Source organism: Oxyura jamaicensis, chromosome 2 (genome assembly GCF_011077185.1).
Source record: "Oxyura jamaicensis isolate SHBP4307 breed ruddy duck chromosome 2, BPBGC_Ojam_1.0, whole genome shotgun sequence".
NCBI classification, from domain to species: Eukaryota; Metazoa; Chordata; class Aves; order Anseriformes; family Anatidae; genus Oxyura; species Oxyura jamaicensis.
The window spans coordinates 38,790,325-38,803,210 of record NC_048894.1 but is presented as its reverse complement, the minus strand read 5'-3'; the positions used below and the strand labels follow the sequence as shown (position 1 = coordinate 38,803,210).

General features: G+C 37.0%; 2 protein-coding genes across 3 annotated transcripts in view; one reads left to right on the top strand and one right to left on the bottom strand.

Moving 5' to 3' along the window:
- The first annotated feature begins 335 nt into the window (after positions 1-335).
- On the top strand, positions 336-5,357 carry SGO1 (shugoshin 1). 2 transcript variants are annotated; one of them, XM_035319542.1, is made up of 9 exons: positions 336-481; positions 969-1,111; positions 1,190-1,386; positions 1,664-1,768; positions 2,197-2,261; positions 2,430-2,569; positions 3,117-3,956; positions 4,381-4,552; positions 4,783-5,357. In XM_035319542.1, exons 2-9 carry the CDS (start codon positions 976-978, stop codon positions 4,919-4,921), a joined length of 1,794 nt encoding a protein of 597 aa, XP_035175433.1. In that variant the 5' UTR covers positions 336-481; positions 969-975; the 3' UTR covers positions 4,922-5,357. The 2 variants fall into 2 exon arrangements, with proteins under 2 accessions (XP_035175433.1, XP_035175434.1); XM_035319543.1 differs by lacking the exon at positions 336-481 and adding an exon at positions 812-830.
- Positions 5,358-7,008: 1,651 nt separating this feature from the next.
- The window catches only part of KAT2B (lysine acetyltransferase 2B), a 49,520-nt gene continuing 43,642 nt past the window's right edge, over positions 7,009-12,886 (bottom strand). The window contains exons 18-21 of the mRNA XM_035316086.1: positions 12,450-12,486; positions 12,123-12,186; positions 11,945-12,029; positions 7,009-9,047 (exon numbers count right to left, since the gene is read on the bottom strand). Of these exons, the coding sequence (XP_035171977.1) occupies positions 8,854-9,047; positions 11,945-12,029; positions 12,123-12,186; positions 12,450-12,486 (380 nt within the window). The 3' untranslated portion in view covers positions 7,009-8,853. The remainder of the gene's footprint in view (positions 9,048-11,944; positions 12,030-12,122; positions 12,187-12,449; positions 12,487-12,886) is intronic.

The following is a 12,886-nucleotide window of genomic DNA, read 5'->3' as shown; positions in this document are numbered from 1 at the left end:
GCAGCCCTTACGGTACTTTCATTTAGAGCTAATGGTGTCAGGGATGAGGAGCATGACCCAAGAAGCCTGGGAAGGGCTCACCTCACAGTGAGAGTAAAATACCTGCAAGAGACAATTTCTTTATGTGAAACGCACAGCTCTAACGCTAGCTTTCCCCCCTAGCTTTGCTGTTTAACAAACACCTCGCGTTCCGCCCCCGTTTCTCCCCGTTGAAGCCCAACCCCGCAGGGCAGCGCCACCACCGGCCGCCTCAGAGCCGACCCCCACAGCGGGCGCGAACCGCCACAGCGCCAACGGCTGCAACGGCTGCGCGAGCCGTGGGAGGGAGGGGGCGGAGCTTCGGCGGCCTCGCCGTCCAATGGGAGAGCGCGGCGCTGCAGTTTGAACGCCGGGACGCGGTGCTAACGGCTGGGCCGTGCGCGGGGCTGTCCTCGTCACCCAGCGGGCAGGCGGCGGCGGCGGCGGCTGGCGCAGGGCTCGGGCCTCAGGCAAGCGGGACGCGGGGCCGGCGGGCGGGGCGCGGCCCGCCCTGGCCTCTGCCGGGAGAACGGGGGGAGCTCGTGGGGTCCCTGCCCGGCCCCTGCCCGGCGACTCTGAGAGGGGAGGGAGGTGGCTGCTCGGCCCCTGTCCTGGCCCCCTGCGGAGGGGTAGGGCTGGTATGGGGGGTGTAAAGGGGTCGAGGGCCGGTTCAGAGCCGCTGGGTCTCCGCTGCTGTCCGCTGTGCCTCCCCCTGCCAGCCTCAGAGCGGGCATCGTGACTGTGGGCACGCAGCCCAAATCGGATGGTAAAAGGTCCTTTTTGGGTGCCTTCCGCAACTGTGGGGATCTCATGTGGCTCTTATGAGTGCGTTCTGATTAAAAACACCTCAAATTTTACTTGTATTTCTCCGTGCCTTTTCTGTTGGCATTGGGGAACGGTGTGGAGCAGTAGCTTAATGACCGAGCTCATTGCCCTTTATTTTTTTAAAGGTAGAAGATGGCTGAACGCTTGAAAAAGCCCTTCAAGGACAGCCTGAGTGACATAAAAGAACGAATGAAAGAGAAGAGAAATCAGAAATGGATACGGTTGGGTAAAAATAGCCAGATCACGACTATAAAGTGCAAAAGACCAAGTAAGATGCTCGAACATCCTAATTCATATTTTTTTATATTTTTTTAACCAAGTTGAAATACACACTGTTCCCTTGTAGCCAACAGCTCTGTGCAAATGAAGAGCATCCAAGCAAACAACAAAGCTCTGGCTCAGGCTTTGCAAGAGGAAAAGATCAAACTGAGGGATGCCCAAACTACCATTCTTCATTTAAGTAAAGAATATCAAGATCTGAAGTTTCAGATGTTTGCCTTGCAAAGAAATCTTTACTTCAAGCAAGCACAAGGACTTGTTGAGGTACTTCTAATAATATTTTATATTTCTGTGAAGCTGACCATTAGAATTTGCACCAGATATTCCAGTTATATCTTTATGAACTTAAATATTTCATAAAAGTTAACTTTTCTTAAATCAAAGCTGAAGATACCTGGTAGAAGTGTCTTCTGATACAGGTTTCTTCAGGATTTAGTTATTCATAATATTTGTGAGAGGCTATTACGTTGGTAGTTAATACCTGAATATAGCAGCAACAATGTTGTGGGTTGTCTGTTCTTTTTTTGTTGTTGTTCATTAGACTAAACTGTCAGCCTTGAGCGAGATCATCACAAAAGTTTCTAAGAACTTACTGGAGTCAATTGATCTCCTTGGTCCAGCAAAGGACTTGTGTTCCATAGGTGTAGTAAGTACCTCTTGCTCTCAGTGGGGATTTCTGTCAATTTTTTCCCCTTATTCATTTGGACCAGCATAGATGCAGGTTTTGAGATTTGAGCCTTAGCATGAAGGTCTGACTAGTACCTCTGAGGCTCAGCTATGGGGTGGGAGGGTTACCCTGATTTCCTATGGCTTTGTGTCTTATTCCATGTATCTTCCACACAGTTCCTTATCCTGCCCTCTATTTGTATGATTGTGGTAGTGGTTACTGTTTTGATGGAGCTGAGCATGAGATTCCACTGCATTTTGTGTTAGCCAGCCAGTAAAGAAATAAAAGCAGCAAAGGGTCTCTCTGGCCCTTCTGTGTTATGGCCCACTGGGCTATCGTCTAAAACGTGGGTATGGTACAAGCTTGCTTCAGCTGTTTAGTTACAGTAAGACTCATTTTCTTGACAGAATCAGAGAGTGCTTTCTTCAGTGCTTGAAAATAATTCCAGTGTCATAAGAAAAATAAGTTCTGTGTAAGTATCTTTTGCAGATACATATTTATATTTGAAAATCCTGTTACAGTAATCTTATTCTCATGACTGGAAAAAGGGAAGAAATACAGTGTAATAGTAGTAGTTCACGTTGTTATAAAATGTATTGATTGCTATTCAGTAAATACTACCTTTTGGTATTTTCTTTAGAGAGCTTCCACAGTGTGCTGATGGAGATGATCAAGTACTTCCAAGTAGAATGATGGCTGATAGTGAAACAACTGAGCTGGCTCATTCTGTGACAGATACTTGTCAGTTACCTGGCAATGCCATTTCTTCAATAGACAAAGGTAATTAGATCAAAGCATCTGACATGACTTTATTCAGAAGCAGGGGAAAAATGTGTGAATGTAAGTTTAAAACAGAATTACTGCTTTTGAAGTAATTGTGAAATCATTTTCATTTGTTGTAAAGCTTAGGTATTATTATTGGTAACTGGCAAAGTTTTTGAATGAAGATGCATAACAACAGGGGAGCGATTTGAAAATTGCTTTTCTTCTATACCTGCAATCTAGCTTCGTTTATCTACCAAACTGTTAATCAGAGTAAATTAATCTTGACTCATGCATTATTTAAGAAATCAACAACTGTTAACAAAGTAAAACACTTAAAATAAATGACCTGGGGATAACCTCTCCAAACAAAATAGTTTAAAGGAAAATCTTGATGTAGTGTAGTATAACTGCTTTCTGTCTGGAGGCTGTAGTAAACATCACTTATCAAATCTCTGGAGAAAATTCTAAGATGGTCTCAATTTTTGACACATTTAGGACTTGAAAAAAAGTTCTCCAAATTGTTATTACTTAGCATTAATATGATTTCCTTTTCAATTACAAGGGCAAACATCTGATTTTCATGTGGACAACATAGTGTCAGAGCTGGAAAGTGATTCTTCAGATGGAGATGGATTTAGTACTGTGTTAACAAAAAATGTGTCCACCAGGCGTCACTGTTCAAAGATGAGAAATCAAGATGAACTTTGCATGGGTGTCTTGGACTATTTGGAAGCTCCTGATTCAACAAGAATGCTTCGTAAACAGGATGAAATTGGACTTGAAAGTCTATATGCATGTACTGTAGAAAACATAAATTCAGATATTTCTCATGTAAACGAGGTAGGTTCAGAGCTGGTGTTGAGGCAGTTGGATTCTGAAACTGCAAAACTCAATTCAGACAACAATGCTGATCTTAAGCAACATAAATATAAAAGAAAAGGCTCTCAACTAATAAGAGAGAAGCATCACAAGGTAAAAATGGGAGAGACTAAAAATACTTCCAGACCAAGACAAAAGAAAAGACAGGGTAAAGAGAATTCCAAAGAAAAAGTGGATTTCTTGGGTGGCTCCAGTGATGCTTATGACTTCAATTTTGAAGAGAGTGTCCATGTTACACCTTTTCGACAAAATAAGGTCAACGACACAGATACTGTTGTGGATGACAAAGAAAATTCCTCTGAAATTAATACTATCGAGTCAAGTGATATTGAAGAAGATTCAGATGATAGCCTTTATGTACCTTATAAGGGGAAATCCAAAAAAAGGAAAAGCTCAGTGGACAAGACAGATACATCACCAGTCCATGTAAGGCCAAGGTCTAAAAGATGTTTGGTACAGCGTGAACAGAAACTCTACAATGAAAAAGAGACTGAAAGCAATAAATCAAGTGACAAGTCTGTTAGTAAGTATGGAAAGTTTTCTGTAATTGTTTCATTTATATAAGCCATAGTTTTTGGGGGGGTTAAGCTTTCTTTGTTTTTCTTTTTGCAACATTATGGTGTTTCTACTTATTAAAAACGTTTGGTTCATTCTGACCATCTTTTTTTCCTCACAACAGAAGCAGGAATTAAAGATATGTTTTGTTTAAGAAATTGCTCAACAATTAGTCAATACTGTATTTCAGGTGTGTTTCAAGATGTATTGAAGCTGGGGAGGAAGGGAGATCAAAAGTATAATTTGAGAGAAATGAAAAGATGGAGATGATAATTTATAGCTGAGAGTTACTTCATATCTAGTACATTCATTGACATTCCTTTTTAGCATGTTTGTCTGAGTTGTCTTAAGCAACTATTGATATAGTAGGCCTCACTTTTTTTTTTTTTCAGAGCAATCTTCTAAGCCATCTCGTGGTCATCTCTGTGATGTTACTAATACTGCTTCATCACTCCCTAGCACTGGGAGTGCACCTATTGTCCCTGAAGGTGAAAGATCACCATCTCCAAAACGCAAGCGTATCTGTACTCTTATTAGGAGCTATAAAGAACCAAGTATTTCAGGGTAGGTGTCTCGCTTTCCTGTTTGATATAATGTTCATGATCAAATGAGAGATTTGAAAGGATTACTTAAATATTGGAAGTAAGTTCTTATTAAAACATTCAAAGAGGAGTCCAGATTAGTAGTAGTGAAATAGTTTGTGTGACATTGAAACATTGAATTTACTAGTTAGAAGATAATGTTTTTAATAAAGGAGGGAACAGAATTCATGTGCTTTTTTTTTTTTTTTACAGGAAACTTAGAAGAGGAGATCCATTTACAGATGTGTATTTTCTGAATTCTCCAATTTTCAAGCAGAAAAAAGATTCTAAAAAGAGTTCAGTTAGGAAGAGATCTCTATCAAAATACAATGAGAAATTTGTTGGTTGTTGAGATTTCTTGTCATGTTCACAAAACTATGAAGAAAACTATGAAGAAAGGCACACTTTCATCCAAGAAACTATTATACCATGCAATTATGTCTAGTTGTCTATTAGTAAGAATATAAAATGAAACTTTTTCCTTTTAATCCAATTTTGTTTTTGGTGATATAGGAGATTACCTTTTATAATCGAGGTGATTCCATTTAAACTCTTTGGGGAGGAAACATTCCTACATCCTAAATTTGTGATCATCAGAAATATGATGGAAAAGATGGTGAATGAAATTTTATGACTTCTATCTTGCTTCATCTGACTGGCTGGCACAGGTGAACTTCAGGCACTAAAGATCTAATTTTTTTAATAACTGCATTTGTACAGATCTTATTTATGTAATGGTTGTAGTTTCATACCGAAGCTCATAATAAATGTGTTTCTGTTGGAAAGTCGGAATTGGCTGTTCTTTTTGCAGGGTTTCCATAGGTGGTAGTAGAGTCAGCTGTGGGCATACTGTGAGCCAAGGTACTCCTCATCTTATACAGTATAAGCATGACTGGAAGCAAGATCGTGAGTTGTAATCTGATTGTGTAGCTAGGGCTCTCAAAAGTATCAATTAGGGTTGGCTGGTACTGCTATGAACATAAGCTAACTAGATAGGAACAAACCAAAGTTAAGTTTATCTGTGAACGTTGTAAAGATTGCTCAGCTGTGGGGACTGAGGAAGTAAACTGCAAGCAGTTCTTGACCTCTCTGCTGTTAGGAACTTCATAATTCTGGACTTAATGTGCAAGTGCCTTTACAAGAGGAATACCTGCCACATCTGATACCACGTGGTACAACAGTTGGCAGTGAGCTAGGAAAACACTGTTAGAAACCATCCAACAAGGTTTCAAGGTTGCATAGCACTTGAAGTGGCGCTTTCTTTCACTTCAGGAACAAGAGTGTTAATGGATGCGTCAATAGAAAGAGGAAGACTGCATTCAAAATAAATGGGGAGGTACAAAAATAGAGGTTGCTCATTTTGTTTTGCAAGACTGCCTGTCTTACCTATCCTACTTCAGTAAGGTATAAGAGCTCTTTTCTATAATAAAAATGTAATAATTTACTGTTTTACTGGTAACTTTAGATGGCTGGCTCAGCAGTTCTAATAAAAGCTGCATCTACTTGCAGTTTGAGAACATCCGGTAATAAACAGCCTTTTGGAGGTTGGAATTAAAATGTAACCTCCTACTGCTACCCTAAAATTCTAGTTTTTGATGTTACTATTGTCATTCTGAAACTGCCATTATTGAAACTTAAGCAGAACGATAATAACATCAGCTGTTTTTTTAGCAAATGTCTGCAACAGCTGTTTACCAGGCAATATAAAATAAAATGATAGGCTGAGCAGCCCAAAGCAAACTTATTTATTTTTGGCTAAGTGTGAGGAATCACAATTGTAGGAAGGATTCTGAGTCTAATTCCCATCTGTTAACTAATATTCCTGGGAGTGTCTAAGAAAAAGACTATGCCTTTTTTAAATGCTACCTTCTGCCCTCTGGACTACACTTTGTGATGTGGCACAGGACTAAATCTTACTGGATGTAAAAAAAATCATTTTCTAATTGTTTGTCAGGTAGTAGACAGATGCAGGTTTTAATTACAATATGCAAAATTATACCCTCTGAGTAAACTAATGGTCACAATAGGTAAGTACAAGTTCAAAACAGACTGCTTCTGTGTGTATTGTAGATTAGTAATAAAAGTCTCTAGTGGACAAAAACTAAGCAAAGGGCACTGAGACAGAACAACAGAAAGTTTTTGAACAGATAAATCCCCAAATTGCTTGAGTTGTTAAGGAAACTGGAATAACAGCACTGTTGCTCAATTAACATGAAGGTGGGACTGCTTACAATATTTGCAATCTTCACAGCTTTCCCACTTTGCCAGTGTGGTACACCATAGTCAATTAAGTGTTCCCAATGAACTTATGGAATAATTTCAAGGGTGTGTGGAAAATCATTGATTGAAGTCTTACAGCTTCATAGTGCTCCATTCTGAAATGGAGTGTATATATTTATAATGGAAGAACTAATGGGAAAAAAAGAGACCAAAATAAAGTAGGGTTTTATACATATATAATTTAAAACTATTCTGTACCAATACAATATATTAATTTTACAAATGTAAAATTCAGCTGTTAAAGCATTTGCAAAACCACATATTCTACTGTAACTTTATTGCACAGTATCTATGAAAATATTAATTCTTAAATTAGAAAACATGTTTCAATATAGAAGAGACAATCTGATTGAAAGACAATAAGAAAATCTACTCTGAAAATAACAAAATTTCACAGGATACCAAGCTTAACAGGTGCATCTGTAGGCCCAATCTACAAAAAAAAAAAAAGGATCATAATATCTGGTACTGTTTATTAAAAAGAAAAAAAAAACTCACTGTACCTTAGTTATAGATCCAAATGTAGGTCAGACTAATCTCATGTGAAACACTGTTGTAATTCTAGTGTTAACATTTTTTGAATACCTTATATACCACATTTACTACTTCCAGGTAGTTTCCAACATCTACTCACTGTACTGATTTATGACTTAACATTGCACGGGCCTTTTGCAGGAATAAATTCCTTGATGCAGCATAGGATGTTTTGTTTTTCAGCCTTATAACTATTGAGTTTTACCAGTGTATCATCTGTAAATATAAAACACCAAGAATGAGAATTAAATTTATTTTTCACAAAAACAGTTATAGGTTATAGTTACAAACTCTAATTAGAAAATGTCAAGTGACAACTTTTTGGCCTATACTGACGATCTTCATTAGGAAGTTAGGTGTACCTCTTAAAATGTAGTGTAAGCAGCAAAATATATATATATTATATATATATATATAACGTGCCCAAATTGAATATATGCTAACGTGAATTGTAAAATGTTAATATGCTCCTGGGTCTAAATAATCACAGTTAATAAGTATTTACAATAAAGCTTGGTAGAAAATCCAGTTTACCACAGAAGCAAGTATAGAGGATAGAAGCTGTCATACATTGACTTTTGTGTACAATAGTCTTATCTCTGTTGAATAACCTAAAGAATTTATCAGTGAAGGGCAGTAAATGAGGTGGATTGTGAAATGCATCAATCTAAATCTTACTAAACCAATTAAAATTAAATCTAGTCTAATTAAATTGGAGTCTCTGAAGTTATTTTGTGTACTTATGTCCTGCATAAGCCAAGTCATTATGACATTACATATCTAGCCAGATATTTTTATTTTTTTTAAATAGTGGTTATGAGATTACAATTTGCAGGTTATATATTTATCAAAAAAGGAAAAAAAAAAAAAGAAATAGAAAAACTTGCATCTATCAAAGGTTCTTTTTTCAGAACTTGCTGCTTTTATCTCACAGCTTCTCAACCAGCTGAGTATTTTATTCTAAAAAATAATATATTATAAAAAGACTATATAATGAAAAGAGTGTTTCAGATGCTCCCTCCCCCTCCCCCCACTGTTGTTATTTCTGACTGTTTTCTTTTTTACTGGAAAAAAAAAAAATAAACTTTTCAAATAGGTACTGCATTAGGTAGGCTGTAACATTCATTGCCCTGGAATTTTCTTCATATTCCCAAACATGTGTGATTTCCCATACTTTGAGGGTTTTTCTGAGGCTGCAGCTGGTAAACATATGAACATATGATAATGGGTACACAAAAAAATTTCAAAAATTAAATACATTAAAAAGCATTTTAATAAAATAATGTTTGTAACTTCAGTATAATACATGTTTGCAACTGAAAGGGTTTTTAAAAGTGCTAAATTTAAACAGAAGTCTTTTGAAACTTTATAGTCCCACAACTGATATATAACGGTTTCCTCTGCCCATGATGTAGGCACACTGATTAGTTGTAAAAAAAAAAAAAAAAAAAAAAAAAAAAAAAGACAGTGTCATTTGTCAATTAATCCAGCTTCTTTAATTTTTGTATAGAAGAATTTCTCCAGTATATTGGCACATTTGTAGTATTCACTCTCGGGGGGGTTGTACTCTCTGCAATTTGTAAAGACTCGCTGCAAGTCTGCCATGAATAATTTCTTAGACACGTAGTACCTATTCTTGAGACGCTCACTCATTGTTTTGAGATCTGTACAGGAAAAAAATAGATTAGCAAAGTTTGATTCAAATATTCTTGTATGCAATATCCCTTTATATTGATTTGTCACTTGACATAAAATGGCAAAGCTACGGTTTAGAATTTCTAATTGCTTTAATGGTTTGGTCACTGTTTTAGCTTCAAAAACATCAGTTGAGCCCCTGGAACCAAGTAATATTTTACAGAATCACAGAATCACAGAATAGTCTAGGTTGGAAGAGACCACCAAGATCACCGAGTCCAACCTCTGACCTAACACTAACAAATCTTCCACTAAACCATATCCCTAAGCTCTACATCTAAACGTCTTTTAAAGACCTCCAGGGATGGTGACTCAACCACTTCCCTGGACAGCCTATTCCAGTGACTAACAACCCGTTCAGTAAAGAAGTTCTTCCTAATATCCAACCTAAACCTCCCCTGGTGCAACTTTAGCCCATTCCCCCTCGTCCTGTCACCAGGCACATGGGAGAATAGACCAACCCCCACCTCTCTACAGCCTCCCTTCAGGTAGCTGTAGAGTGACTGTAAACATGATTTTGTGTAGAGCTTATTTTTCCTTCTTTAAAAGATTAAAGACTCATTCTTTTCTGTTCTCATATCTGTCTTGAGTTTCCTGTGGGTATCAGGGGTCCCTAACTCTCCTCTAACTGCTTTGTGAGGCAAAGCTGTTGTGAACACTACTGGAGGAGGCCTGAGGAATATATAAGCACCGAATTTAGACATCACAAAACATGTGTTAACTTAAAAATCTTATTTCTGTGTGAACACAGGAGAGAACAGACATCTGTCTATACTACAAGCAGTACAGAAACAGCTGAAACAGAATTTCTGCCAACAAGTACTGCTAAGAAGCAGAGACTAAAGTGCAAAGGAATTAAACCTTACAAATTAGTACAGTTACAAAAGTGGTCTATTGAGTTATTGTGATGTCCTGTTTATTTCCCATGAGGTGTGGTTTTGTTTTTTTAAAAGGAGATTTCACTTTGGTAAAATAGAGAAAACCCTGTCATACTGACAAAAGAGCTTGCTGGATGCTCTCCAATACCTCTGACAAAAGAGAGTTTTTATAAAAAACTTTGCTGAATGCTTTCAGATACCTCTTTAAATGATACATAACTTGCCATTTACTAGTGATGCATGTTTTTTTGCAAAAGCAAGGGTTTAATCAGCTGCCATTAAGTCTGAAATGTAGGTGCCTACATCTAAATTGTATGCCCCATAGTCTTGAACCAAAAAGGCTGTTCAGCCCACCCTAAAGCAGACATTGCCTGGCTGATCAGTTACGCCACTCTCCTCTACTCTCCTCTACAGTAAAAGTATGGCTCCTCCTCTCAAATCAACCATACAACTTTCATACTGCAGATGGACAAGTTTAAAAAAAAACAAACAAACAAACAAACAAAAACTTAATGAAAATAAGCAGCTAAAAGAACACTTAAGTACAATGTTTCTTGTTTTTTGTTTTTTTTTTTGGTTGGTTGTTTTTTCTATTTGAAATTATGTCTGAGTGATTTTTGCACAATATCTGTATGCTGGCAGTGAGAGCGGAAACAAAGCAGAAGTTGATCATGAATCAAAATGCAGTTTGTGCTGGGTTCCTTAGCTGGAAAAGAAACAAAGGAAAACTAAACCCAAAGACCTCAACTTAATGCTAAAATGAGAGCTGCTTCCCCCACATCCAATGCAATAAATTTGAGCCAGAATAGGATAGATTGCATTCCTACTTTGAATTTGTCAATCCAGGCAGCAATTTTTTTTGTATTTTTTTTTCCAGTGGTTACTAAAAGATACATTCAGATTAAATTGCCATCTAGATCTAGTCTCTGCTCAGGAAAGCAGAGAAAGAAAACTCTGCCAAGGGATAGTAATCAATATTCTTTTTCTTCATTGCTAGAAAATACGTTTGTGTCAGGGATACAGGAAGCCAACTGCTATTTTATACATAAATTGGTATATGCAGGGTAGGATTCTATACAAAGCAACACGAACACTCCTTCAAAAAACAGATTGATAGTCATCTGCAATAAAGTTGTGTTTCATTCTCTAATAACATTAAAAGCAATCAGAAAGATGAAGGTATTTTATAAACAATTCAGGTACACCAGGATTCACTTTTAAATCTGCTGCAATACCAACTAAAACAAGTATCCATTTAGAACAGCACTGAATTGTCACAGAAATGACATGACACACATCAAAAGCAAAGAAAAATGCTATCAGCATTTGTGTACTTCCCTTTGCAAGTCACCTTGCATTAAAAATTGCTGTATGAAAAAAAAAAAAAAAAAGAATACAGACAACTTTGGCGTATCTAAAATACAAAGATAAAAGCTACAAGAAATTATTCATATAATCTGTTGAATAAAATATTCTCCTAAACTTAAACTGAAGCAAGACCTTTAGACCTTTGTTAAGGGTTAAATAGAAAACCCTGGTACTTTTGAAAAGGTCTTCTTTATGTGATTTAGAAAGTTTTAATCTATTTTTCAAAGCAATTCAAACACTCAGATGTTCCTGAATGTTTGCCAAGAGACTTTTTAACATACCACTAGTTAATGCAATGACCGGTTACCACACATATTCGTACAACTCATAAACCAGCTAAATACCAGAGGGTTTGAGCTGATTACATAATTTAAGAGCTCGCTAGGGACTTTCTAGGATATACTGAGATTTCACATGTATGTGAATGCTTCACAAAGGTCACAAACTAGTCATACATTTTCAAATGACAGCATTGTTCTCTTGGCACTTCAGAGCTGCAAGCTACCGAGCTGCAAGTAATATATCTCTTAACACAAAACAATCAGACTACAATTTGACTGCTATGTCTCTAGTTATAAAGATTTTAAAACTCTATACTTAAAAAATGTTAATGGAATTACCCATGGGAAACCTTATAACTTCATAATATCCAGGAGCTTCTGTTCTCTTCACGGGTTCCATGAAGGGCCAAGCGCTTTGATGGCTCTTTGGTAAAGAAAAAAGTAAGGTATCTAATATGGAAACTCTATATTAGAAATCATTTTAAAATCTTTACAGAAGATAAGCCAGAACACTCACCTTCACCTGTTGCAGGATAGTTTTTAATGTGCTGTAAAGTTGATCTGGATCCTTGGGCTCTTTACTTGAAAGAAAATACAAAAAGATTAGCTTGAATCCCTCATCTTCATTCCTGTGATACACATTTTAACTAAAAGCAATTCCATAACTCAAGCATTTCATGAGAAAAAAATAAATAATATAAACAAAACACTTAAGAACACATCCTTGGCAGACTGTATATCTATTTTCCAACAGATGGAAGGAAATTTCAAATGACTTTGTTTAACAACTTTTCTCAAAAGAATCTCAAGTCTGCCTCACCATTTTTCACTGTTCAGCACTTACCCTCTTTCTTTCCCACTTGGTTTCCAGCCAGTCTCTCCTGTATACCAACAGCATGAGAGATTATATGAGAACTACAGTAGGCCAAAACATTAACTAAGTTATAGCAGCTCTAAAAATATAAGCCATTTCAGCACTGACAAAGTAAAATGGGTTTGTTTGCAAAAAAGTTACTCCTAAGAAAAAACACTACAATCTAGCTTACAGCCCCATTCAATTTCCTGCATGGCCCTCCCTCCAGACTGCAGAAAAGTTTCTAAAATATTCCTATATGAAACACCCATTTTTAAAAGTAATTCAACATGTATTTTACCACAACCTCTATAAAGAGTAAAGATGGTAACATTATTCCATTTGATTCCCTATGGACACAGAATAAACTGCAGAAAAACACAGCCAAGGGAAAAAAAAAAAAAAAAAAAAAAAAAAAAAAAAAAAAA